Raw genomic sequence first — 25,882 nt, 5'->3', positions numbered from 1 at the left:
CAAAAAGAAGAGGCCTTCACATGTTATTGATGTACAGTGGTACCTCGGGTTAAGTACTTAATTCGTTCCGGAGGTCCGTTCTTAACCTGAAACTTCTTTTTTTTTTAATAATATTTATTAAAGATTTTCAAATATAACAAAAAAAAGAAAAACATCCAAATTTAAGGCCTTATTTTCAATATCATCTTTCCAGGACTTCCCCCTCCCCACCCCTTCTTGTATTCCAATTCTTTCAAATAGTTTCAACAAATTCTTACCCCAAATTTTAAAATTATTATCATTAACCCAATTTAAAAAATATTTTCCCATCCCCTAAAATCGACCTGTTCCCTTCCACGAGTTCCCCTCTTTAATATAAGGTACAGATTAACATAAAAGAATTAAAAAAAGAATAAAATATAATTTAACACCCTTTGGATTCCAAATTTCCCTCCCCCCTTTCCCGGTTGCGTTCCCAATGTCCATCAAATCCACTGTCTCCTGGAGCTCCCACATCTGAACCATAATCTAAGCCATAATCCTTCACCAGTCCGCTTTGCCATCTTTTTAGTAATCTTTACCGTCTTTTAATCATCTTTAATTTCAAATGTCCAATCTTAGAAAGGGTCTATCTTCCAACATTGTCCAGTTCTTGTTTTTCTTGTTGTTCTTAATGTTCTCTCTTCTCCTCTTTTTTTTTTCTTTTTTCCCCCTGCTCTCCTGCACAAATGTTCTAAATCCAAAAAGCTTGTAATTCCTCTACAGAGGCTTTGTTATTCAGGAACAAAACATTACGTCAAGTCCCTTCCATTCTTCAATAGATAAATCTATTGTCTCCTTTAGTGTGTAGACCTCTGTAGACAAAATAGTGTTCCATTTCTGCAGTTTCCCAGGAGATAAAATGTCCGATTCAAATTCCATGCCAGCGATACTTGTAATAACCCACAGCTCCTCTAGAGGGATTATAGTAACTCAGTTTCATTCCCGATCTCACCCACCAGTCAAAGTAACTTATTATTCCTTGTTTTAAACAGTTTATATCCAATTTATAACAAATGTAACCAGCAAAGTCCTCGTAACAAAGTTCTCTTTTTGTTCTTCAGTTTTGGCAGCTCCTTTGACAGCTGTCAAAACCTCTATTTCTCCTCTCCAGGCGCTCTCACGGATCGCTCCCGGGGCTTCGGGGGGGGGGGGGTTGTATTTTAATTCACATTCCACTCTTCTCCTCCAGCCCAGCTTATAATTTTCCATCGCGAAATTAATATCTTTATCAAAAGAAAAGGTTGCGCTCGATCTTAGTTGTCAGGTCCTTTGCTTTAGCTCCTCTAGAACAGGGGGGAGGTTGACTTCCTTTTTATACCTCCCCCGCTCGCTCCGAATTTAAGAAAAAAATTATTCCCCTTTTTAATCCAAGTTCCAATTACTCACGGGTTGTTCTTTTAAGTCCAGATTTTCAATGGAAGAAGTCAGTGCTCTCCGCCAAATGGCATGCGGCTTCACTTGGCAGGGGAAGCGGAGGACTCACAGCACCACCCCCCCCTGTCACCCGCTCCGCAGCCTTTAAAAAGGCTCCTTCGCGTGGTCGGGGGGGCGCAAACGGTGCCAGCCGAGTCACCATGCCCATGGGTTTCAGCGCCCATGCTTTTTGAGGGTCCCTGCGTCGCCGGCGCGGTAGAACCCAGCCCCTGCCGAGCAGACTCCCTCCGGAGCTCGGAGGGAGTCCGCCATTCGGCGATGGCGCCAACCCGGAAGTCCTTAACCTGAAACTTCTTAATCTGAAGCACGCTTTAGCTAATGGGGCCTCCAGCTGCCGCTGCGCTGCCAGCACATGATTTCTGTTCTCATCCTGAAGCAAAGTTCTTAACCCGAGGTACTATTTCTGGGTTAGCGGAGTCTGTAACCTGAAGCGTCTGTAACCTGAGGTACCACTGTAGTGGGCTAAGCAAATGAATGGTTGATTCAGTATTAAGGGAGATTTGGTGGAACTGTGGGTTCAACTGTATTGCTAATTACTTCCCCCCACAACTGAATTTCAACACGCTTCATTTTATTTCCCCCCACAGTGCCCAACAGCTTCTGAAGCAACTTTTGGGGTTCACGTTAAGGTCGTTGGCGACTGGACAGGTAGGTAAATGTTGGTTTAATCTCTCTCTTAACAGACGGCTTTGACCTGAAACCCCCTTTCCTCAGCAGCTTCCATCTAGATGGCAATTTCAAATCATACGCTGTTTAGAACATGATTCCAAGGGGCTTGCCCCCCCACCCTGGGTGATTTTTATTGCAGTTGTGCTGATGGCTTCATTCAGCTGTGCTTATACATGTCACTTTGTTGTTGTTGTTTTGAGTCCAGACAAATTGTTCTGATTGTCATGCTAATTGTTAATAATACGGCCCGTGTCTTGGCTTTTTCCTTTCAAAATATTATTTTCTGTGTGCAGCAACCTGCTTGCCTTTGGGCCACATGTGGTGGCTGTGGAAGTCAGTGCTGAAATGTGCATTTGCTAGATAAGGGGATTTTTTAATGCCAGCCGCTTGGTTGGCTTCCAGGTTAGTTAACACCTATGTCATGCTGAGATTACGGAGTTGCTTTCATGTTCTGATATGCTTCTCTCGGGCTGTGTGACAGCGTCACTGGGGTCCACTGGGCCTCTGCAGGAAATGAGGAATTCTGCTTTTACTTTTCGTAGAATTGTAGAGTTGGAAGGGACCCCAAGGGTCATCTAGTCCAGCCCCCTTGCAATGCTGGAATCTCAGCTACAGCATCCATGACAGATGGCCATCCAAACTCTGCTTAAAAGCATCCAAGGAAGGAGAGTCCACAACCTCCTGTGGGGAGGGGAATTCGAAAGGCTGGATAGCAAGGGGAGTATGAAATGAAATTTGCTCAAACTTGAGTCATGGGTGAGTGTGTGATGGTGGTGGAAGAGGATGAAATTGGGTGGGGGGTGGGACCCACATATATAAATGGATGCCAACAGCATCAGTGGCTGATTGTATTCTCATTTTTCTGATTACTATATGACCCAGGGGTCGGCAAGGTCTATCTTGAGAGCCAGTGTGGTGTAGTGGTTAAGAACAGTAGACTTGTAATCTGGTGAACTGGGTTTGCGTCTCCACTCCTCCACATGCAGCTGCTGGGTGACCTTGGGCTAGTCACACTTCTCTGAAGTCTCTCAGCCCCACTCACCTCACAGAGTGTTTGTTGTGGGGGAGGAAGGGAAAGGAGAATGATAGCCCCTTTGAGACTCCTTCGGGTAGTGATAAAGCGGGATATCAAATCCAAACTCTTCTTCTTCTTGCCTGGGCCACTTCACTTCAGCAGAGATCCCTCTGTGGGCCAGATTGCACACCTCCCCGTGATTTTCGGCGTCTGCACAGACACGATTTCTGGTGCCGCGGAAGCGAGTCTCCGTGCCGTGCTGTGATGCGCCGGTTTAGCGCAGTGTGTGGGGACTCACCGAGCAGGTGGCTTGGTTGGGGGCAGCTCGTGGGCCAGTTAAACAACTCCCGTGGGCTGCTAGTGGCCCATGGGCCTTAGGTTGCCAGCCCCTGTTATTACCGGCTGCAGTGAAGGGTCATTTTGTGTACTTTTAAGCTCTAATCAAATTGTCATAAACTGTGCTTTTGTGCTGCTGTTCAGAGTAGTGGGTGGAAATCTACCATCGGCAGAACCGTCTCTGCTTGCTCAACAGCATGATCTCCCATCTTCTTCGCCTGCCCGCTGAGCTGGGGTTTGTCCTGACCCTGCAGAGCCAATTTGGGGATCAGGGACATGGGGGGATGCACAGAGGGAAGGAGCGGGCAAGTCCTGTTGCACTAGTGGGACTCGTGCTGGCTCCCACTAGCACATCAACTTAGCTGTATGCAGCCTAATATCTATCTGTCTGTAGATCTATCTATCTCGTTTCTAGTTCAAGTAAAAGCTTACATCAGGTTTTGAAGAAAGCTCAATGGTCAATAGTAACCCTGTCTTGAAAGTTTCACCATTAAGCTGTTTTACCGCTTCTTCTTGGTTTCTTTCTTGGGTTTCTTGCTCAACAATGCTGTGGCAGCTTTGGGTTTCTTTACCACTTCTGAACTTTTTGTCTCACCAAATGGATGCTGAACTGGACTTCTCACCCCCTGAAATCCCAGAGCCTACGTTCATGCAGAACATCCTGCACTATGGCCTCTTCTTTGGTGCCATTTTTCAACTCATCTGTGTACTGGCCATTATCCTTCCCATTCCAGAGACACACAAAATGGACACTGAAAACTATGAGACAAAAAGTTCAGAAGTGGTAAAGAAACCCAAAGCTGCCACAGTATCGTTGAGCAAGAAACCCAAGAAAGAAACCAAGAAGAAGTGGTAAAACAGCTTAATGATGAAACTTTCAAGACAGTGTTACTATCGACCATTGAGCTTTCTTCAAGACTGCATTGATGAAGTACAACTTAAATGTAACACAGTTTGGGGAAAGCTATGCATATATCACGTTTTGGGCAACCTGTGGCCCTCCAGATATTGCCGGGCTCCAACTCACATCATCCCCAGCCAGCTTAACATATGGAAGCTGGAGTTCAACAACTTCTAGAGTTCTACAGAAAAAGCCCCATTGAAGTAGGAGGGCAAAGTTGCCATTGATCAGGCCTGGCATAGGGAGCAAACAGATTAATATATACATATTAGCACCACAGCATCTAGAGGGCCACAGTTTACTTATTTCTTGCTTAGCACATGACACAATTCATTAGTCCTTAAGGTGTCATGAGTCTCTCTTTGTAGCTTTTTGCTGTGACAAACTCAGCATGGGCAACCCTCTATAAGGGTCAACAGAAGAGAGTGTTCAAATAACAGGTTTTAATAATAATAATAATAATAATAATAATAATAATAATAATTTTTTATTTATATCCCGCCCTCCCCAGCCGAAGCCGGGCTCAGAGCAGCTAACAACAATAAAATAATACAACATTCTAAAATCATTTCATTATAAGATCAGTTCAAATCTAATTAATGGCAACCATTGGGCTAGAGTTCTGTGAGGATTGCCAAAGGTGGGGGTCAGGCTGAGCTGGAAGAGAAGTCAAGTCCCGCAGGGCCCTAGTTTCTTGTGACAGAGCGTTCCACCAGATCGGGGCCACAGCCAAAAAATCCCTGACTCTGGTTGAGGCCAGCCTAACATCCCTGTGGCCTGGCACCTCCAAGATGGTTTTGTTTGAAGACTGTAAGGTGCTCCACGGGACATAGCAGGAGAGGCGGTCCTGTAGGTACGAGGGTCCTAGGCCGTATAGGGCTTTAAAGGTTAAAACCAGCACCTTAAACCTGATCCTGTACTCCACCAGGAGCCAATGTAGCTGTAGTATAGCACTGGGTGAATGTGATCCCGCAGCGAGGACCCCGTAAGGAATCTCGCCGCGGCATTCTGCACCCGCTGGAGTTTCTGGGTCAGTCTCAAGGGCAGCCCAACGTAGAGTGAGTTATAATAATCCACTCTGGAGGTGACCATCGCGTGGATCACAGTGGCTAGGTCAGGGCGAGAGATTATGTCAGTTACTGTGGCTGTGTGATAGCTCTGTGGGCATGCACAACACACACACCCCGACACACACACACCGTGCTTGCCATGTGACCAGGTCTTGCATCACTTTGAAGAAATAGGTTCATGGGACCAACTGGATTAGATTCTTCCTCTTCTCACCTGCCCTGCCTCCCAGTCTAGGGAGTGGTGCGGGCAGGAATGAGGATATAAAGAGCCTCACAGGACCTGATCCCCCATAAATTGCTACAGCAGCCTGGAGCTGACTGCAAAAATGTGATTTGTGGTCCATGAATGTGCCAAGTACCATCAGTGTGTTCATGAGCATGACCTGTGTTACTTTCTTCTGCCCCCAAAAGCTTAGCTGTGGTAAATATTTTGTAGATTACGTCACTCGTTTCCAACTCATTCTGCTCCTTTATTTGATCTGCATCCCTTTGCGGCACCTTTTAGTACCATGTCGTGTTTGTTTTAAGGCTGACATCCTTTGAAGACAGCTGTGGCCAGAGGGCTTGTCTTTACTTTCCAAGAATGCAACAGCCAGGAAAACAAAACCAGCTACATAAAAGCATTCTGCAAATACGAGCAATATTCTAACCTCCCTCCTGCTTCCTTTTCTAAATATATTTCAGGCTGACGTTAATACTGTAAGGTATGTTTGTACGACGTTGCACAGTCTACTACAATAGAAACTATATTGTATGCAGAATAATTAGGATGAATGCTAATCTGATAGTTTTGTTTGCAAGGCTTGCTTTATGCTGCGTTACAAAAATAAGTGGAATAATTTAATAGGTCCTTCCCTATGTAACACATATGTTCATGGCAAAATTTGTGCCTTGGATCAGCATCTGAGCTGTGTGTGAGAGCACGTGTTTGTGCTGCAGCTTAGTCCTGGGACATCAACAAACGTTCCTCAACTGAGCATGTGCAGAGTGCACTTCTAATAGCAACAAATAACTGCAACTGGGACCAGTAGACTCTGGAGAAGGGCTTCTAGGCTATAGGAGTTTAAACCCTACTACCATTTTTTAAAAAATAAAAAAAATCTTGCTAGTCATGTATCATGCTAGTCCTACTCAAAGTAAACCCACTGGAATTGATAGGCATAACTAACTTAGGGCCATTTATTCCAATGAGTCAACTCTAGCTGGGTACAGCCCTAAAAGATTGCCAATATATGAGTCAGAGTGGCAGAGCACAGATTTTGCATCTAGAAGTTTTCTTGCCAATTGTAAGTGTGGTACACAGCTAGGCTGGAATAAACCTCTGCCACAAACTCTATGACTGAGCTAGGGCCTTCCCTATACCAAGATAAAAAGTAAAGGGACCCCTGACCATTAGGTCCAGTCGTGGCCGACTCTGGGGTTGTGGCGCTCATCTCGCTTTATTGGCCAAGGGAGCCGGCGTACAGCTTCCGGGTCATGTGGCCAGCATGACTAAGCCGCTTCTGGCGAACCAGAGCAGCGTACAGAAACGCCATTTACCTTCCCGCCGGAGCGGTACCTATTTATCTACTTGCACTTCATGCTTTCGAACAGCTCGGTTGTCAAGAGCAGGGACCGAACAACGGGAGCTCACCCTGTCATGGGGATTCAAACCGCCAACCTTCTGATTGGCAAGCCTAGGCTCTGTGGTTTAACCCACAGTGCCACCAAATCTCCCTTAATACTGAATCAGCCATTCATTTGCTTAGCCCACTGTCTCAACTGTTGGCAACTCTCCAAATCTCAGACGTTTCCCAGTTCTGGCTGTTGACTAGCACCTCTGAACCATCAATGACAGAACTTGGCGTCCACCATCTGAATTTCCCACAATGCACTTCTCTGGAAGGGCCAGAGTTCTGGTGCATTACAAATCACGGTGGCCAACAGTGGCCAGCACCTTTTGGAGGGACCCCTCAACCCTGGGGTTGGCTGGCCCTACTGAGTAGGGGCTGTGCTTGGAAGGCTACTGAGGTCCTTTGCTGCTTGCAATAATTTAGCGATAAAAAGTCAGAGCTGTTCGCTGAGCAGTGCATCATCCTCCGCAACCCAAGAGATGTGATTAGAGCTACTGAAGAACTGAAGCATGTAATCGATAGTGACCACAGCCTGACAGCGTTGGATGTAAGCTGGTGGGGGCCCAGGAGTCAGTGGGCGGGCAGGGGTTAGAGAAATAAGACTGTGGCTTCAGAACAAGGTGAGCGACACAGCCCCTTCATTAGCCAACTTTCATTAATTGCTTGTGACTTTTTAAAGGAAAAAAAAAATCTTCTAATGAACGGTGGTAAACAAGCAATTATCGCCTTAATCTCTTTTTGAGCTTCCTTCTGCAACAGTTTCATTTTTCTTTCAGTGTTAAAAAAAAAACACCTCACAGGAGTTAATCCCAGAGTGGCAGAAGAATAGAGTAAGAGGCATAAATAAATTATTGTATTTCTGTTGTTTATTGTTCATAATGATGTTATTTATCGTTAATAATAATAATAATAATAATATGCATTTATACCCCATCTTTTTCTCCAAGCTCAAGGTGGTGTACTTGGTGCACTCACTCTTCATTTAATCCCCCCCCCAAAAAAAAAACCCTGTGAGGTAGTTTAGGCTGAGAGGCAGTGACGGTTAAAGGTCACCCAGTGAGCTTCATGGTCGAGTGGGGATTTGAACCCTGGTCTCCCAGGTCCTAGTCCAATATTCTAACCACTATGCCACGTGAACAATGGGTTAGATCAGTGTTTCCCAACCTTGTGCCTCCAGCTGTTTTTGGACTACAATTCCCATCATCCCTTGCCACTGGTCTTGCTAGTCAGGGATGATGGGAGTTGTAGTTCAAAAACAGCTGGAGGCACAAGGTTGGGAAACAATGGGTTAGATTGCACAGTGCTCGGTCTCGTGTCTTGATGCTCTGAGATAAGAGTACCAGGTGCACTGGATCACCATGGCAACACCGGTGAGGTCGAATTGATGACTTGATGTGACGTTCACCCACCCAATGGTTCAGGAATGTTGGTTCAGGATCACTTTCATCAAGTCTTGTTTTTGCAAATCCTGATGCTATCAGACTCTGAATCTGCAAGAGTCAAGGGAAAGAGGCTGTGGGTTTAGCTAGCATGGTGTGGTGGTCTAAACCACTGAGCCTCTTAGGCTTGCTGATCCGAAGGTCGGCGGTTCGAATCCCCATGACAGGGTGAGCTCCTGTTGCTCTGTTCCAGCTCTGCCAACCTAGCAGTTCAAAAGCACAGCAGTACAAGTAGATAAATAGGTACCGCTGCGGCAAGAAGGTAAACGGCGTTTCTGTACGCTCTGGCACTCGTCACGGTGTCCCGTTGTGCCAGAAGCAGTTTACTCATGCTGGCCACATGACCCAGAAAGCTGTTTGCAGACAAACGCCGGTTCCCTCGGCCTGAAAACGAGATGAGCGCCGCAACCCCATAGTCGCCTTTGACTGGACTTAACCCTACAGAGGTCCTTTACCTTATGTGTTGGTATATCTGTACCTATGTATTTTTGCTCTAAAGAACAAAAGAACTTTACATCGTAGGTAGAATCATAGAATCATAGAGCTGGAAGAGACCACAAGGGCCATCGAGTCCAACCCCCTGCCAAGCAGGAAACACCATCAGAGCACTCCTGACATATGGTTGTCAAGCCTCTGCTTAAGGACCTCCAAAGGAGAAGACTCCACCACACTCCTTGGCAGCAAATTCGAACAGCTCTTACTGTCAGGAAGTTCTTCCTAATGTTTAGGTGGAATCTTCTTTCTTGTAGTTTGGAACCATTGCTCCGTGTCCGCTTCTCTGGAGCAGCAGAAAACAACCTTTCTCCCTCTTCTATGTGACATCCCTTTATATATTTGAACATGGCTATCATATCACCCCTTAACCTCCTCTTCTCCAGGCTAAACATGCCCAGCTCCCTTAGCCGTTCCTCATAAGGCATCGTTTCCAGGCCTTTGACCATTTTGGTTGCCCTCCTCTGGACACATTCCAGTTTGTCAGTGTCCTTCTTGAACTGTGGTGCCTAGAACTGGACACAGTACTCCAGGTGAGGTCTGACCAGAGCAGAATACAGTGGCACTATTACTTCCCTTGATCTAGATGCTATACTCCTATTGATGCAGCCCAGAATTGCACTGGCTTTTTTAGCTGCCGCGTCACACTGTTGGCTCATGTCAAGTTTGTGGTCAACCAAGACTCCTAGATCCTTTTCACATGTACTGCTCTCAAGCCAGGTGTCACCCATCTTGTATTTGTGCCTCTCATTTTTTTTGCCCAAGTGCAATACTTTACATTTCTCCCTGTTAAAATTCATCTTGTTTGTTTTGGCCCAGTTCTCTAATCTGTCAAGGTCATTTTGAAGTGTGATCCTGTCCTCTGGGGTGTTAGCCACCCCTCCCAGTTTGGTGTCATCTGCAAATTTGATCAGGATGCCCTTGAGTCCATCATCCAAGTCGTTGATAAAGATGTTGAATAAGACCGGGCCCAAGACAGAACCCTGTGGCACCCCACTAGTCACTCTTCTCCAGGATGAAGAGGAACCATTGATGAGCACCCTTTGGGTTCGGTCAGTCAGCCAGTTACAAATCCACTGAGTGGTAGCATAGTCAAGACCGCATTTTACCAGCTTCTTTACAAGAATATCATGGGGCACCTTGTCAAATGCCTTGCTGAAATCAAGGTAGACTACATCCACTGCGTTCCCTTCATCCACCAGGCTTGTAATTCTGTCAAAAAACGAGATCAGGTTAGTCTGACATGACTTATTTTTCAGAAATCCATGCTGACTATTGGTGATCACAGCATTCCTTTCTAGGTGCTCACAGACTGTTTGCTTAATGATCTGCTCCAGAATCTTCCCTGGTATTGATGTCAGACTGACTGGGCGGTAATTATTTGGGTCCTCTCTTTTCCCCTTTTTGAAAATAGGGACAACATTTGCCCTCCTCCAGTCTGCCGGGACTTCGCCTGTTCTCCAGGAATTCTCAAAGATGACTGCCAGTGGTTCTGAGATCACATCTGCCAGTTCTTTTAATAGTCTTGGATGCAGTTCATCTGGCCCTGGAGACTTGAATACATCTAAACTAGCCAAGTATTCTTGTACTATCTCCTTAGTTATTCTGGGCTGTGTTTCCTCTGCTGAATCATTTGCTCCAAATTCTTCAGGTCGGGCATTGTTTTCTTTATCGGAGAAGACTGAGGCAAAGAAGGCATTGAGGAGTTCAGCCCTTTCTGTGTCCCCTGTTTGCATTTCACCATCTTCTCCTCTGAGTGACCCCACGGTTTCTTTGTTCTTCCTTTTGCTACGAACATACCCATAAAAGCCTTTTTTGTTGCTTTTAACCTCTCTAGCAAGCCTGAGTTCATTCTGTGCTTTAGCTTTTCTGACTTTGTGTCTACACGTGCTGGCTATTTGTTTGAATTCCTCTTTGGTAGTTTCCCCCCTTTTCCATTTTTTGTACACATCCTTTTTTAATCTTAACTCAGTTAAAAGTTCTTTAGATAGCCACCCTGGCTTCTTTAGGCACCTTCCATGTTTCCGTCTCATTGGTATTGCCTGAAGTTGTGCTTTTACTATCTCCCTCTTGACAAACTCCCAGCCATCATGAACTCCCTTTCCTTTTAGTGTTACTGTCCATGGGATCTCACCCAGCACTTCCCTAAGTTTTATGAAGTCGGCTTTCTTAAAGTCAAGAAATTCAGTCCTAGTATGCTTGGCTGCTCCTTTCCGCTGTATAGTAAACTTCAGAAGAGCATGATCACTCGCGCCTAATGATCCTTCCACTTCTACCCCACTAACCAGGTAGTAAACTTTAGCTTTGTCTTGTGTCTGGATGCAATAGACCCTTTGAACTGTGTGGGAGAGAAGTTTTCTCTTTAACCTGGAACTCTTGGAGAAGCTTTTTGCTGGGAGCCAAAAATCTCTGAAAAGTCTGCTGGGACTCTGCATGCTTAGCTGATACATCACACAAGTTGAGGTATGCTGACTTCCCCAATTCACCAAAAGATTGTGTGTGGCTGCAAATCTCAGCAGTAGCTGCCATTTCTTTCTTTATCAACCAACAATCCATTTTATTTTTTATTTATATGATTGTTTTGATCCTGCTTTTCCACAGTCAAAAAAATTGTGCTTAGATTTATTTTTAAAACAACAACAAGACCAAGATGCAAAATCAGCAAACAAACAAAAAGATGAAAGAATGCAAAAGAGAGAAAAAAGAGTGAGAGAAAGAAAGACAAATAATTAAAACCAGAGTCAGCAGAAAAACCTGTATAGGAAAGCTTGTCTAGACAACCGGAATGATGGAACATAGGGAAGGGGTCAGACAAGCCTCTTGTCAAAGATTCACCATAGAATGACGTCATGTGATTATGCAGTTATATTTTATGGGTATTTGGGAGAGGGGAGGAAATGGGCGATGGCAGCTCCGAACAACTGTTTCAGCTGCTGTAATAAAGGTCACTTCCGCCATTTGGAGGAGGTGGAGTTGCGGGCTTCACGGCTCCATCACACATGCGTGGCGGCTGGAACGCAGCCCCCATGTGATGGGGGGATTCCCAGCCGTGTCACCTCCTGGCCAGCCAATTGGCTGGCTCTGGGGGTGTGGCCTGCCTTATTTAAACCAGGACGCAGCCAGGGATCTCCCTCTTTGCCGCCTGCCAGCTGTTCCTGTTTTTCCCACCCACACCGCCCTTTAAGGTTTTCATTCCTTGACCTTGCTATGGACCTTGGTTGGTCGCCGTTGCGGGGCCTGGTAGGAATTTTTCCACTTGGCAAATTGGCACCAGCCACTTGGTTTTCACCTACCTCGTAACAAATTGTCACAACTTTCTGGGTATTGGCGGATTGCTCTGTAGATGGAAGAGGGGAGGTAACGCCATCACCTGCCCCACATATTGAAGGGTAGTCCGGTAAAGAATTCCAGGGGGTGTGGCCCTGTCCGAAGCCTATGGAGGTGGGGGCCTAAGGCACGCCCCCAATTGGTGTCCCCGGGGGAATTCCTAGTTGATGTGCATCAGCAGGACTCCCCCTACTGGTGGTTAACCCTTCCCAGACTTCAAGCGGACGGGCTGAAGTCGGATATAGTCAGTTAGGATCAATGCCTAAGCCAATACTGCTCATCACCTGTAACCAATAAAGTTGTGGCCATATTTAGCCCATTAACCTTAATAATTGTGTCTTGTGTCTTTATTTCCACTGGGGGGGGGGAGCGGGAACTCGCCACGCAACAAACAAACAGCGAAACAGGTGTTTTCTTTGCAACTCCTGGTTTGAGGCTTGAGCATTTGCTTTGCATGAAAAAGGTCCCAGGTTCAGTCCTTGGCATTTCCAGGTATGTCTGGGAAAGACTCCTGGCCTGGATAGCTGCTGCCGGATAGTGAAGGCAATATTGAGTTAGATGGACCAGTGACCAATGCCCCAGGTTCAGTCCCAGGCATCTCCAGGTGATATCTTGAATTTAAGGAAGAATGGAAGGTGCTTATTGCAAATATATACAAAAGCAGTGTACACAGGTTAATACATTAGCATGGTTTTAAGATTACTTGTAATTTTGTTTTGAATTGATAACAGGCAGTTTAAATAGGTTTTAAATTTAATAATGGACATGCAGTAAGTTGATAAATAATACAACCAAGGAAGGAACTAGAGGGAAGTCATTTTGTCGTGTCGTGCTTTGTTCTTGTATTGTTGTTTTTGTTATTTTTTTTTTGGGGGGGGGAAATGTTATCAAAGAAAAAAAAAGGTAGCAGGTGATATCAAAGGTCTCTGCCAGAGGCAAGACAGAGCAGACAAGTCTAGGTTCTTTGGAACGATGGTTTGACTCTGTACAAAGCAGCTTCTGGTTTTGATTTTGCATCTCCTTCCCTAAAACAGCATTCTTGTAGAGGGTTCAGTTTCCCATTTTCGGGTCTTAAGTTTAGTTTTCCACATTTCCACAAAAATATGTAATGAGCGCCGCAACCCCAGAGTCGTTCGCAACTGGACTTAACAGTCAGGGGTCCCTTTACCTTGTACCTTTATGTGGTTGTTGTTTTTTAAGTCCTCATGAAAATTCATCAGCACTTTGAATGAGAATTTCTCCTAATACTGACATTTTTGTAGGCACTCTTGCCTAAAATGCTCATTTTTTGCAAAGCAGTTTTCGCTAATAAGATGTATACTTGCACGCTGTTTTCACTAAGATACGAATTTCTATGCACACTTAACCCTGGTACAGTGGTACCTTGGGTTAAGTACTTAATTTGTTCTGGAGGTCCGTTCTTAACCTGAAACTGTTCTTAACCTGAGGTATCACTTTAGCTAATGGGACCTCGCGCAGCAGCCGCGCGATTTCTGTTCTCATCCTGAAGCAAAGTTCTTAACCTGAAGCACTATTTCTGGGTTAGCGGAGTCTGTAACCTGAAGCGTATGTAACCCGAGGTACCACTGTATATGCAGTTTTGTACCCTCTTCTTGGCTGGCTGGCTGCATTGCAGCATGCAGAGAAGTGCTGATTGCGAAGGATGGCTGCAAATTCCAAAGGATGGCAGTGGGCAGATGGTTTCAGAAAGTGCAAATTAAATAGGTTCACCTTTAAATGCAAATTGAATCGCCCCTCCCCGCCCCGAATCCCTGTGCTTAGAGAATGAGAAATGTAACACACACCTATAGCTCAGGTGGATCTGCAAGCAGTGAAGTCTCCCTCCCTCTGTGTGGCAGATGCCTTTTTTTGCCTGTTTACACCTGGTGGCCTCCTTGTGCCTTTCATGTCCTCATCTTAGACCTTGCCAGCATCCTGAAGGCATGAGCGTGCCACACACTGATGCCTTTTAGAAATAAGGTGTCGGAAGGCAGCCGTGTGACAGGAAGGGAGAATGGCAGAAGGGTGGGTTTAGTGCTGCTGAATCCAAACATGAAAAAGGTTTGCTGCCAGCTGGGCCACCCCTGCTGCTGATTAGTGCCGCTGCACCTCCTGGCACATCTACTGAAGGAGCTCTCCAGGGTGGCACAGTTCTGCTGGGATTCCATCAGATTAGCTGGCATAGTTTTGTACTCCCTTGTAATGACGCTGTGGGAGGACTGAGAAATTGGGGTTTCCAGCCTCTCAATCACCCCAACTTCTCTCTCTCTATTTTTTTAAAAAATATTTTTATTAAACCATTTTAACAAAACAAATTATCAGGCAAAATAACCAGTTACATTTCCCCCCCTTCCCTCCCTCTCCCACCCCCTAAGGACTTCCCTCAGCTCCCCTCTCTGATTTGTTTGCACATTTTATTCTCTGCATGTTAAAAAATGGTACATATCATTGCCTTATCTGTCATATATTCTACTAATAAATTTGTGCGTGTTTATTCAAAACCTGCCAAGGAGTCCAAATCATTTTGTTGGTTTTTTTAGATAGTTTGTAAAAAGTTCCCATTCTTCCTTGAAATCATGGTTGTCCTTCTCACGTACAGTCATACCTCATGTTACGTTTGTTTCAGGTCGCGCATTTTCAGGGTGCATCCCACAGCGACCCGGAAGTACCGGAAAGGGTTATTTCAGGGTTTCGCTGCTCGCGCATGCGCAGACGCGCAAAATGATGTCATGCAGAAGCAGTGTGCAGACGCGGAGATGCAGGGTGCGTTCCTTTCAGGTTGCGAACGGGGCTCTGGAATGTATCCCATTCGCAACCAGAGGTACCACTGTAATTTTTATGTCAACTTTACCAACTCCGCATAACTCATCAGTTTTTCTTGCCATTGTTCTTTCATTGGGGTTTCCTCATTCTTCCATGCTTCAATCATCCCAGCTTCTCGATTATCCTACCTTTTCTTTTTATTCTTTCTTTCTCTTCTTTTTCTCCTTCCTTCCTTCCTTCCTTCCTTCCTTTCTTCCTTCCTTTTGTCTCCCTTCTTTGTCCCCGCCCCACCTTGGAGTCCTATGTCTGGGGTCTTTATGAAGGTCCAAGGATCACATACTCCCGGGGATGGTAGATGGTTGATGGAGAGCACTGGATGGGAGACAGAGAAATCTTTATTTCCCTGGTTGAGAGGCTGGGAGGAGAAAGGAAAGGAGGAGCCACTATCTTCTGTGGGTGGCAAGGGCTAAGAAGTCCCTTTAGGAGAGGACTCTCTCTGCTACTTTGTTTATTTGTGTTTATTTGTGTTTATTTGTATTTTGTGGTAGCTGTTAGCTTATTATATTATGAAAATTTTTAATAAAAATCTTATTACAAAATGAAATAGAGCTGGGTTTTCCAAGCATGGGGCAACTCTTTGAAATGGCCTCTCCTCGTGACGGCTTCCTTGGTCACAAGTTATGGTCCCTGCAAAAAATCCTCATGTCTTCCACTTCAACCATGGTTCCAGGCTCCAATAGATATTCCCCCATGCATAAAGTGTTGGCGCATTAACATTCTCTCAGCAACCCTTTACAGCAGTGGTCCTCTGCCCCAATAAGGTGCACTGGCCCTTGGTTGGGAGAGGTTTGTGCTTTGGCTGATGGGAGTTGTAGTTCAGTTGCACTGGGCAGGTCAAAGGTCCTTCACACCTCTGCTAGGGGAAGGGCCAAAGCTCCATGGTGTCAGTGTTTCTCAAACTTGGGTCCCCAGCTGTTGTTGGACTACAACTCCCATCATCCTTAGCTAGCAACAACAACAACTGTTTTCCCAGTAGTGATGTATGGAAGTGAGAGCTGGACCATAAAGAAGGCTGATCGCCGAAGAATTGATGCTTTTGAATTCTGGTTCTGGAAGAGACTCTTGAGAGTCCCTTGGACCTATCCATTCTGAAGGAATTCAGCCCTAAGGTATCACTGGAAGGACAGATCCTGAAGCTGAGGCTCCAATACTTTGGCCACCTCATGAGAAGAGAAGACTCCCTGGAAAGGACCCTGATGCTGGGAAAGATTGAGGACACAAGGAGACGGGGACGACAGAGGATGAGATGGTTGGACAATGTTCTCGAAACTACCAGCATGAGTTTGACCAAACTGCGGGAGGCAGTGGAAGACAGGAGTGCCTGGTGTGCTCTGGGATCGGACACGACTAAATGACTAAACAACAAAAACAACAATAGCTTCTGCTTTGCATGCAGAAAGTTCCCCTCACTGCTCCTCATAACTGTCCTGGATAGTACTAGCTACCTCCAAAATAAAGGAAGGAAGTGGAGAATTTTGAATGCCTCTTGACTTTGTGCTAGATTGGTCAGCTAGTTGCCATCTGCCTTGTCTCCATCTGAACCTGCCCTGGTTCCCAGTGGGCTTCTTCCAAGGTGTGCACTCGAAAGCAATTATCTTTTAAAAAAGGAATGCAATTCTCTGTGCCAGCCACAACATAAATCCCAAACACACTTCTTTCATGGGAATGGATGCTGTTTTGTGCTTACAACACAAGATGGAAGCCCCAGAGGTATGCAAATCTCTGCTTGGCCTCATGCCCACTCACAAATCTGTAGCCACTGTGTAGGGAATTTCTAAGAAAGCCATGCAGCCAAACTCATGTTAGTAGCTTTGAGAACACTGTCCAACCATCCCTTCCTCTGTTGTCCCCTTCTTGAAGGAGCGGGTTCCGTCCCTTAACCACATGCCGTGTGAAGAAGTACTTTATTTATCTGTCTTGACTCTTCATACACACACACACACACCCCGTTTTTTTAAATAGTATCCTTATACAATTAAATCATTTTCAATTTTTTATACACCTGAGATTACTTGAATCACCTGATTCCCCCCCCGCCCGGTTTCCAATGTTTCTCTATTTCGTTCTACTGCATCTAATTACATTTTTCAAATTTGATTTATATCCATTTTTAACTTTAGCCTTATCACATTATATGTGCTATAACAATCCTGCTAACATTTTAAAATTTCTGCGGTGATCTTTAAGGTACTGTATAATTTTTTTCCACTCTTTACTAAATTTCTTGCCATCTTGGCGTCTGATCTCACAGCCATTTTTGCCATTTTGGCATAGTCCACCGTCTTGGTTATCCATTTTTCTTTTGCTGGGACTTTCTCTTCCTTCCATTTCTGGGCGGAAAGCATTCTTGCGGTTGTCGACGCATACATAAATAATCTTTTCAAGATGAAATAGCAAAGGACTGCCTTAACTCTTCCAATATCCAGCTTCCTTAGATGGCCCCGGTTTCTACTATTATGAGAGAAGAAAAACTTTTCTCTATCTATGATGGGCAGCCTCCTCAAGGAGGGGAATCAGCTGAGGTAATTCATCCAAGGGCTCTTCTCCCTATACAGAACATTTCCTGCTTCTCTTGCTCCGAAGGGGCTGGGAGAAGGTTCGTTCTGTTTTGTTTTCTTCGTTAGGAAAAAGGGTTTCCCACAACAAATGATTCTCAAGGATTTCAGCACTGCACTCCAGTCAGCTGTTAGCAGGAAATGGAACCTCCAAAGAGACCAGGCCTTGGGAAAATGCATGAGCATCCATCCCAGCAGACTCTCCAAGTTAATGTGAACAGGAAGTTTAATTAGAATCCAGCTGGGGTCTGATGGTTGTGCACACTGCCCTGTTCGCTTCAAAGCAGCTGCTGAATGAAAGCATTTACAGCGAGACTTTTCAGTGTTTTCAGCCAGACAGGTCCACTGAACAGCAAATGGGAGCCTTCCTCTCCCTCAAAGGCTTCTTGCAGCTTGAACTGTGCCTAGAAAGCATGGTTCTCTATGGGTTTTCCTCTTGCCCACCTCCTTCCCAAGGGAAAAACCATTCTTTGGTGATGAATTGGAACAGAGGGAAATCTGGGGAAAACTCAAATTGCTGTTTACTCCAATCTAGCAAATAATAAAATTATTGAGTGTTGAGGAGCTGTATTCCCCTTGGGGGAATTCAACAGGACAAGGGGAATTGTGGATAAGCCCTCGGATATCTCTCTTATTCACTATATTTCTCCATCCTTCTTCCGCTAAATATCAGACTGCCTATCTCAAAACACAAACGGGAAGAAGTCATGCAAGATTCTCCCCCTCCCTCTGCCGCTCGCCCCGATTTGAAGCTGCAGTCCAGGAAGATGAAACTTCAAAGTGCTTTGGGTGGTGTGTGTGTGTGTTTCAGCTCAGGGAATTGCTCAGCGAAAATTGACTAGAGGCTGTGTGCTGATCAGCTGCAAAGCTGTGGATCCTAGCTAGTGTCTGCAAGGTCTCCAGTTTTAATAGCGTGACTCTAGAGTAAGCGATTTGGGAATTTGCACCTAATGTTTCTTTTCCATTCGTTACACAGGTGGCTGTTTTTATTTTGGTGAAAGGGTTGCATTACCACGGCATAGAAACCCAGAGACAGAAACATTCAAGAACACACACACACACACACACAACGAATTTGTTCTTGCAAAATAAGTCTGCATGGCCACCAATTTGGATGGCTTTAGAAGAGGATTAGGCAAATCAATGGAGGATAAGGCTAACTATGATGGCTATGTTCTATTTCCACTCTCAGTGGCAACAGGTCTCTGAATAGCACTTGTGGAAAATCATAGCTGGGGAGAAAGATGTTCTGCTTGCAAGTTTCTTGTGGACATCTGCTTGTGAGAACCAAAGGCTAATGAAAAAAACCTCACAGCTAGAAGTGTCTAGGGGTCAAAGTTCTCAAGACTGCTAATTTGTCATTTGGTCTACTTTTAATTTATATACAAATTCAGTGGCTCAGGAGTGTCAGGTACCACAACTCTATGGGAGTGTCTGGATTTAGTACAGCTCAATATTATTTTTTAAAAACATTCCCCCCCCCATGTAAATATGCAGATCAGCAGAAGTTATGGTGAGGGGGATAGTATTTTCTTCACCATTATGGTGCTGAGCTGGGAAGGGAGGGAGACCACCCCCTCTGTTCTGCACATTGAAGGCAGTTTTCTACCCATTCGTAGACGTTACCCTTACGGCTGGCTTTTGTGACTGAAGGAGAAGAATAGAATAAAATGCTTGAGCAGCAGTTTACCACCTCAGGGTGTAGCTACACGAAGGCCCTCCAAATGTTGATGAACTACAACTCCCACCAACCCTGATCATTGGTGATGCTGCTTGGGGCTGACGGAGCTCTTAAGTCCATCAATATCTGGAGGGCCACAGGTTCCTCATCACTGGTCTACTGTGACCAGGAGCAAACCCTCAAGGCTTCAATTAGAGATCTTTTCCAGTCCCGCTACTCTAACTGGAGTCATGTCAGAGGTTGAAGCTGGCACTGCATGCTCTCGACCCCTGAGCAATGGTCTCTCCTCAGTGGAGGCAGCAGAAGGTGCCTCCATGATCAGGAGAAGGAGGAGGAGGAATCTGGTGGTCTACACAGATATAGACCTATTCAAGTTGACAAGCCAGTTCCTGACCATATGGCACCCTTCAGCCCTGATGCATTTTTCGGTGGCATTTTGGCCTCCTCTAAACAGCGCTGTATCTGTCTCTCTTCTGGAACATTTTCAGCACCGGTAACCAAAAAAAAGCAAGGATTAATTGTGTATGAAGTGCAGCTGTTTAGGCCTGCTGCCCCAGGAGGAAGGTTTCTCCATTCACCAGGAACAGGAGAAACAGAGAGAGAAGAAAATTTGTTTTGTGAGGCTTTGTGGCTTCATGTTCTAACTCCCTAGGAATGCTTTTGTCTTTCCAAGTGGTTTTCTTCGCCCAGCTCCTTAAAGGAAGCTAGGGATGTTTGTAGCATCAGTGGGTCCCGTGCCACCACCTCCTCTCATAGGAGGTGATCACACAGCAGAACTTTTAACCCTTGAGTGTTAGGAACTCGTAAGATAATTTGCGTGTCGAGGTCCTCCAAGCCACTCACAAATAATTCACACTTCACGCATAATTTTTGTTTAAGGCTTTTGGCATAATTTTGGCCACAACTTTATTAAAATACATAAATGTGAGTGGTTGCTTAGGCATTGGTTATGACTATCTGTCCCCACGCCCAGGGACAGAACTGACTTCCGGATTCCAGTGAAAGCCAGTAAGGGAAAACAATATTGGGGAGAGCATGGAGCTGCGCAACAGACCCTCACACCCCCTTCCGCATGCTCCTGAGGGCTTGCGCGGCTCTAAGCCCCCTTCAGGGGTACGGACGAAAGAATGGCAAGCCCCTGGATTCCTTTAACGGAAGTCCCTTTCTGCAGCAGCACCGCCAATCCTTACCCCTCCACCAACCAATTTTTTAACCAATGCCTAACCGCAACCTTACAAGTTGTGACGATCTGCTACGCAGTAGGCAAAAACCAAATGGCACCAGCCAGTCAGCCAATTGGACAAAATTCCTACCAGGCCCCTGCCCCAAAAGCAGGCATAGCAAGGTCAACCAAGATCTCTAAATTAGAGAGGGTGGGCGGGTGATCTGATGCACACAGCAAAAGAGCCTAGTCAGTGCTGTGTGACTTCACTTTATAACCTTTGGTCCAACACCCTAAATTGCAACACCAAAATTTGCCCAACAACAACCCAACTGCCCAATCACTCTGGATGGTCATCCAAACTAACCCGCTGAGCAACAGAGGGGTGGCCTGCCAGACCCCACCACAACATATGCTCTCTATGAATGAGAACACGCTTTGGCATCAAACTAAGCCCACTGCTCCCGAACTAAATAATGCTCTCTATGATTCTATGATTCTATGATTCTCTTTCTCTCTCTGGCTGCATGAACACCATACAGTTAAAGCACATTGACTCCTGGGGAAGGAAAGTTTACCCAGCAAAAACCCACTAAGTTCACCAAGCCCTTGGTAGGCTGGTTTTGGCTTGCAAAAACGCACAACCGCTCTCCACATGTGGTGGGCTGGATGAAGGCCAATCAATTGTACAAGAATCCCAGGGAAATGGAGGTTCTTTGGGTAGGTGGGTCCGCAAGATAGACAAGTTGCCTCTTCTGAATGGTGTTGCACTTCTTCTGAAGGTGCAAGTGTGTTCTTTGGGGTTATTCCTGGATATTGGTCTTTGTCACCGGTGGCCCAAGTGTTCTCTGTGGCAAGCAGTGCCGTTTCCTAGCTTCTGTTTCTCCAGCTACAGCAGTTCCTGGACAGGATTAGCCTGGCTGCTGTAAAAACTTTGCCATTGTTTACTGACATTTTGGTTGGTATTGCCCAACTGTGGATTTTTGTGTTTTTCTTCTTATGTACCGGCATGCAGGCCTGAGGTGGCGTCCAAGAAATTCATCCTATTGACACAAGGAATTATGCTTCCTCAACACAACTTCCCCATCCCCCCCTCTGGAGCAGGGTTTTTAAAAATCATTTTTATTTGGTTTTACGAATACAGTGGTACCTTGGTTTAAGAATGGCTTAGTTTATGAACAACTTGGATTAAGAACACTGCAAAACACCCGGAAGTACGTGTTTTGGTTTGTGAACTTTGCCTTGGAAGCAGAACATGTTTCACGTCCTGTTGAGTGTGTTCCATTTGTAAATTGAGTCCCACGCTGCTATGGGAAAGCACGCCTTGGTTTAAGAACGCTTTGGTTTAAGAATGGACTTACAGAGTTATAAACAAAGAATTGAAAATTATATCCACATAGAGAAATTCCTCCAAATCTCCAGACTTCCCCATCACCCCCTCCATGGGGTCCCATTTTCAACATTTAATACTACATATTCTTCCATGCTCCAATTTTTATATCAAGCCGTATTATCCATGGTTATTGTTACACTACGTGTGAAATCAAACTCCTGCTAATGTTTTCATCTGCTTACAGTGGTCTCCTAAATAACTTATAATCCCCCCCCCCATTCTTTTATAATGTTTTCTGTCCTCTTGGTTTCTGAGTTTTCCAGTCAGCTTTGCCATTTTGGCATAGTCCATCAGCTTGGTTTGCCATTCCTCTCTGGTAGGGACTTTATCTTCTTTCCATCTCTGGGCTAGTAGCATCTGTGTTGCACAGTCTTTTCTGTTGCAAAAGCCTTTTCTGTTCACTTGGGATGTTGGTACCTATAATTCCTAATAGAAAAGCTTCTGGTTTCTTAACAAAGTTATTTTAAGCATATATTTTTTTCATTTCATTATATATCATCTCCCAGAAAGCTTTTATTACCTTACAAGTCCACCACATATGATAAAAGCCTTGCACCGATGCAGTTGGGCTAGTTGGATTCTGCAATCATTCATCATTTTTGTTGTTATTGCTGTTTTACAGAGAGATTTCGGGACCTGCTATTCCTCCATTCCACTTGGGATGCTGAGATCCTGCCGGTCTTCCAGCAGAGGCGTTATCCTAAGTAAGTAAACATTACCTTCTCCTTGGGAAGAATTAGATAAGAAAAAAAGGTAAGTTTCGTCCTGTGGTTTCGCATGCCGCAAAAGAGATGGGTATCTGCACTCCCAGGCTGATGGATAAGCCACTGATCTCAGTGTCTGGGCTGCATCTTGCTTTCATTGATGTTGTGCATCGACACAAGGAAGGGTCTAGTTAGGTTAATCCCTCTATGTGTCTTTTGGTATTCCTTCTCTCGTGATGACAGGCGCACCTGGATTTTTAACAAGGCATCCTAGGTAGGTGCCACGCACACCCACACGTCACAGCCTGCTACAACCATTGAAGCATGCAAACCGACTGAATCAGGGACCTGGTTTTTGTGGCAGCCAAATCGTAAACAGAGGCACCTTCTAATGAGAGCTTGTTTTCAGAAGAAAGAGAGGTAAGACAGAGATAGATGAGAGCGCATCCATAATTAGAAGGCGCCCATCAGAATCAGATGCCACTTTCATTGTTAATTAACAAGCTGTCCATCATTATCAAGGGCTGTGGGGGAGGGGGCTTGCATGCCACAAAGATCTTGAGATTTTTTCCTATCATGCAAGACGTGCAAAATGTCTTTGGGTCTGCAGTGATGGAGGTTCGGTTGTGACCTCAGCAGTATCCCAAAATGGGGTGGTTTTTACTTTTTTCCCATACAGAAATACATCCTTTGAGGAACGGGGGCTAAATCTGCCCCCTGCCCCTGGCGACCTATAGCCTTTGAGAAGGAAGGCTCATCTTATTTGCATAGCTCCACTTCCTCATCTGCATAACCCCAATCCGGGTTCTGCACTTAGGACTCAGCTACACTAGTAAAAAACACCATTGTTTTCAATGCATTATAAACATGCAGCACCAGATGGCGCTGTAGAGCACAAAACTTTTTTATGTGATTTTACATAGCGTTTTTCTCTCTTTTGTTACAACGATTTAATTTATGACTTATTTCTAGCATTTTTTTTCCTGTGTGAAGATCCACCCTCTGTCATGCTTGAGACCTGGCTTTCTGTATACCTACTCTGTATTTCAATTCCAAATGATATCTTTGAGTGCTGCCCCTTAGGTAGCCAAAATGGCAACAACCATGCTTATTAAGAGGTAGCACAGATATGGGGTAACAGGACCTTGCTTTTCTTGTGTCTTCTCTTGTTGTACTTGGTCTACATCGATCTGCCTAGTTATCTAGTTGGAGGCAACCAACATTTTTGGGCTGACGGATCTATCTGGAATTTTGTGAAAGTGCCATGTGATCTAGTTGCAAGATGGCTGCCATGGGAGCGTGACATAGCACAAAATGGCTGCCACACCTAAAAGACCAGAAAAATAGATAGGACCCCAAAATGGTCTTTCAGCGCCTCTCCTCAGCTACACTGTCTCTCAGAGAGAAGCTCTTTGTGCCTCTCCTGTGTTAAGAACAGAAAGGAGGGAAGGAAGGAAGGAAGGTGTCTATTACTGCCATTCAATGATATTTAGCCATGTTTGTGGGTTGGGTGTTCAGTGAAGGAGAGGTTGAGCCACTGCAAGCAGGAAGTGAGCCTGGAACAGCAAAGAGTTCCTCATGCATTTTATAGAATATATAGTGCTGATAAACATTTACTAGGATTGTGACTTCAGTCCTATGCATGCTGAAGAGGAAGTCCTATTGAACCAAGTAAGTGGACATAGAACGGTTCTGCTTGTCTGATGATGTTGTTTTTAGTATCATCATCTGTATGGTTTCATGTAGTTAGTATGCTTTACGATACAATACGATAATCTGTACTGTCATTGTTCCATACAGAACAACAAAATTGAAAAATCTACATAAGACATTCAAAACCCAACAAGCCTGCTATCCCAGCTATCCCAACCTGGTTAGCCCCCTAAAAACTCTGATACCCTATTTTTAAATACAATATACTCCCATACAAACTCCTTACAATGTGTTTAAAACCAAAATCACATTTTCAACTGCATTGCATTTGTCCTCACAGCAACCTTTATTGCTGCTATTCTACTGTGTGAATATTTCTTTTTTTCACATCTTGAGTTTAGCTAAAATACACTGAGGTTGGATTTAAAAATAAATAAATTGAAGAAATGAAGAAAGCTGAAAGGGGAAGGAAGAGGGCATTTTTGATTTTGATGATAGATAGATGACGATAGATAGATAGATAGATAGATAGATAGATAGATAGATAGATGATAGATAGATGATGGATGATAGATGATAGATAGATGACAATAAATAGATAGATAGTTAGTTGGATAGATAGATAGATAGATAGATAGATAGATAGATAGATAGATGATAGATAGATAGATAGATAGATAGATAGATAGATAGATGATAGATAGATAGATGATAGAGAGATGATAGAGAGATAGATAATAGAGATAGATAGATGATAGATAGATGATAGATAGATAGATATAGATAGATATAGATGATAGATAGCCTGTCCTTGATGACCTCCAGGGAGGTGGAAATCTTCCTAACCGAATAATTGGTTCCATTGTCAGATGGCTCCTACCATTGATGCATTTCCTCTAATGTTCAACCAAGATCTAGCCTTCTGTAAGTTAAGTCCATTAGATCTGGGGCTATGGGGGACTAATCTTTGTGGCTGTCCTCGAAGTTTTGGAAAAGTGTGATCATGTCCATCTGCATTCTTCTCTCCTTGCGGTGTTCGGGGAAAGAGGGAGGGCTCTGATTCCAAGCCAGAAAGGAACTCTGCTTGAAAATGCTGCTCAGTTTGTAACCTAGCCGAGCTTTGCAAGCTGGGCGAGTTTGCATTTCAAGCCAGGTAATTACAAACCTCTGTGACACCTTTCAGCCAGAGCTTTAAGATGATGCAAATTTGTGACAGTCCACCTGCATGAGTAACATTTCACTGGTGCTAATCAACCGATGTTGAATTTTCCCAGTGGGTTTGCAAGTGTCAATCTGGTTTCATGAGTAGTTCGGTGCGCCGGAAAAAAGTAGGCCTAATTTGAATAAAGAAAAAGCTTGGGGATTTTTGGAATGGCATGCAAAGTAGTGTTGGCCTATGAAACAGCAAAATAAGAGAATATTAAGTTGCTCTTAGGGACACGGGTGGCGCTGTGGTCTAAACCACAGAGCCTAGGGCTTGCTGATTGGAAGGTCGGCAGTTTGAATCTCCACGACAGGGTGAACTCCCGTTGCTTGGTCCCTGCTCCTGCCAACCTAGCAGTTCAAAAGTGCAAGTAGATAAATAGGGGTGGGA

At 44.8% G+C, this 25,882-nt stretch overlaps 1 protein-coding gene and 1 pseudogene across 5 annotated transcripts in view; both read left to right on the top strand.

The window, feature by feature from the left end:
* NOX4 (NADPH oxidase 4) overlaps nt 1-25,882 on the top strand; it is a 100,985-nt gene that overhangs the window by 50,632 nt on the left and 24,471 nt on the right. For all 4 annotated transcript variants that reach the window (XM_079973825.1, XM_079973822.1, XM_079973823.1 and 1 more), the window contains 2 exons: nt 2,043-2,103; nt 22,554-22,635. In XM_079973825.1, coding sequence (XP_079829951.1) covers nt 2,043-2,103; nt 22,554-22,635 — 143 coding nt within the window. The remainder of the gene's footprint in view (nt 1-2,042; nt 2,104-22,553; nt 22,636-25,882) is intronic.
* Nucleotides 3,922-4,386, top strand: LOC307215556 (protein MANBAL pseudogene; annotated as a pseudogene). Its single transcript has one exon. The product of its transcript is annotated as a protein MANBAL pseudogene (transcript).

The sequence above is a fragment of the Podarcis cretensis genome (assembly GCF_951804945.1).
Source record: "Podarcis cretensis genome assembly, chromosome: 4".
NCBI classification, from domain to species: domain Eukaryota; kingdom Metazoa; phylum Chordata; class Lepidosauria; order Squamata; family Lacertidae; genus Podarcis; species Podarcis cretensis.
This window is presented reverse-complemented; position numbering and strand designations above follow the sequence as displayed.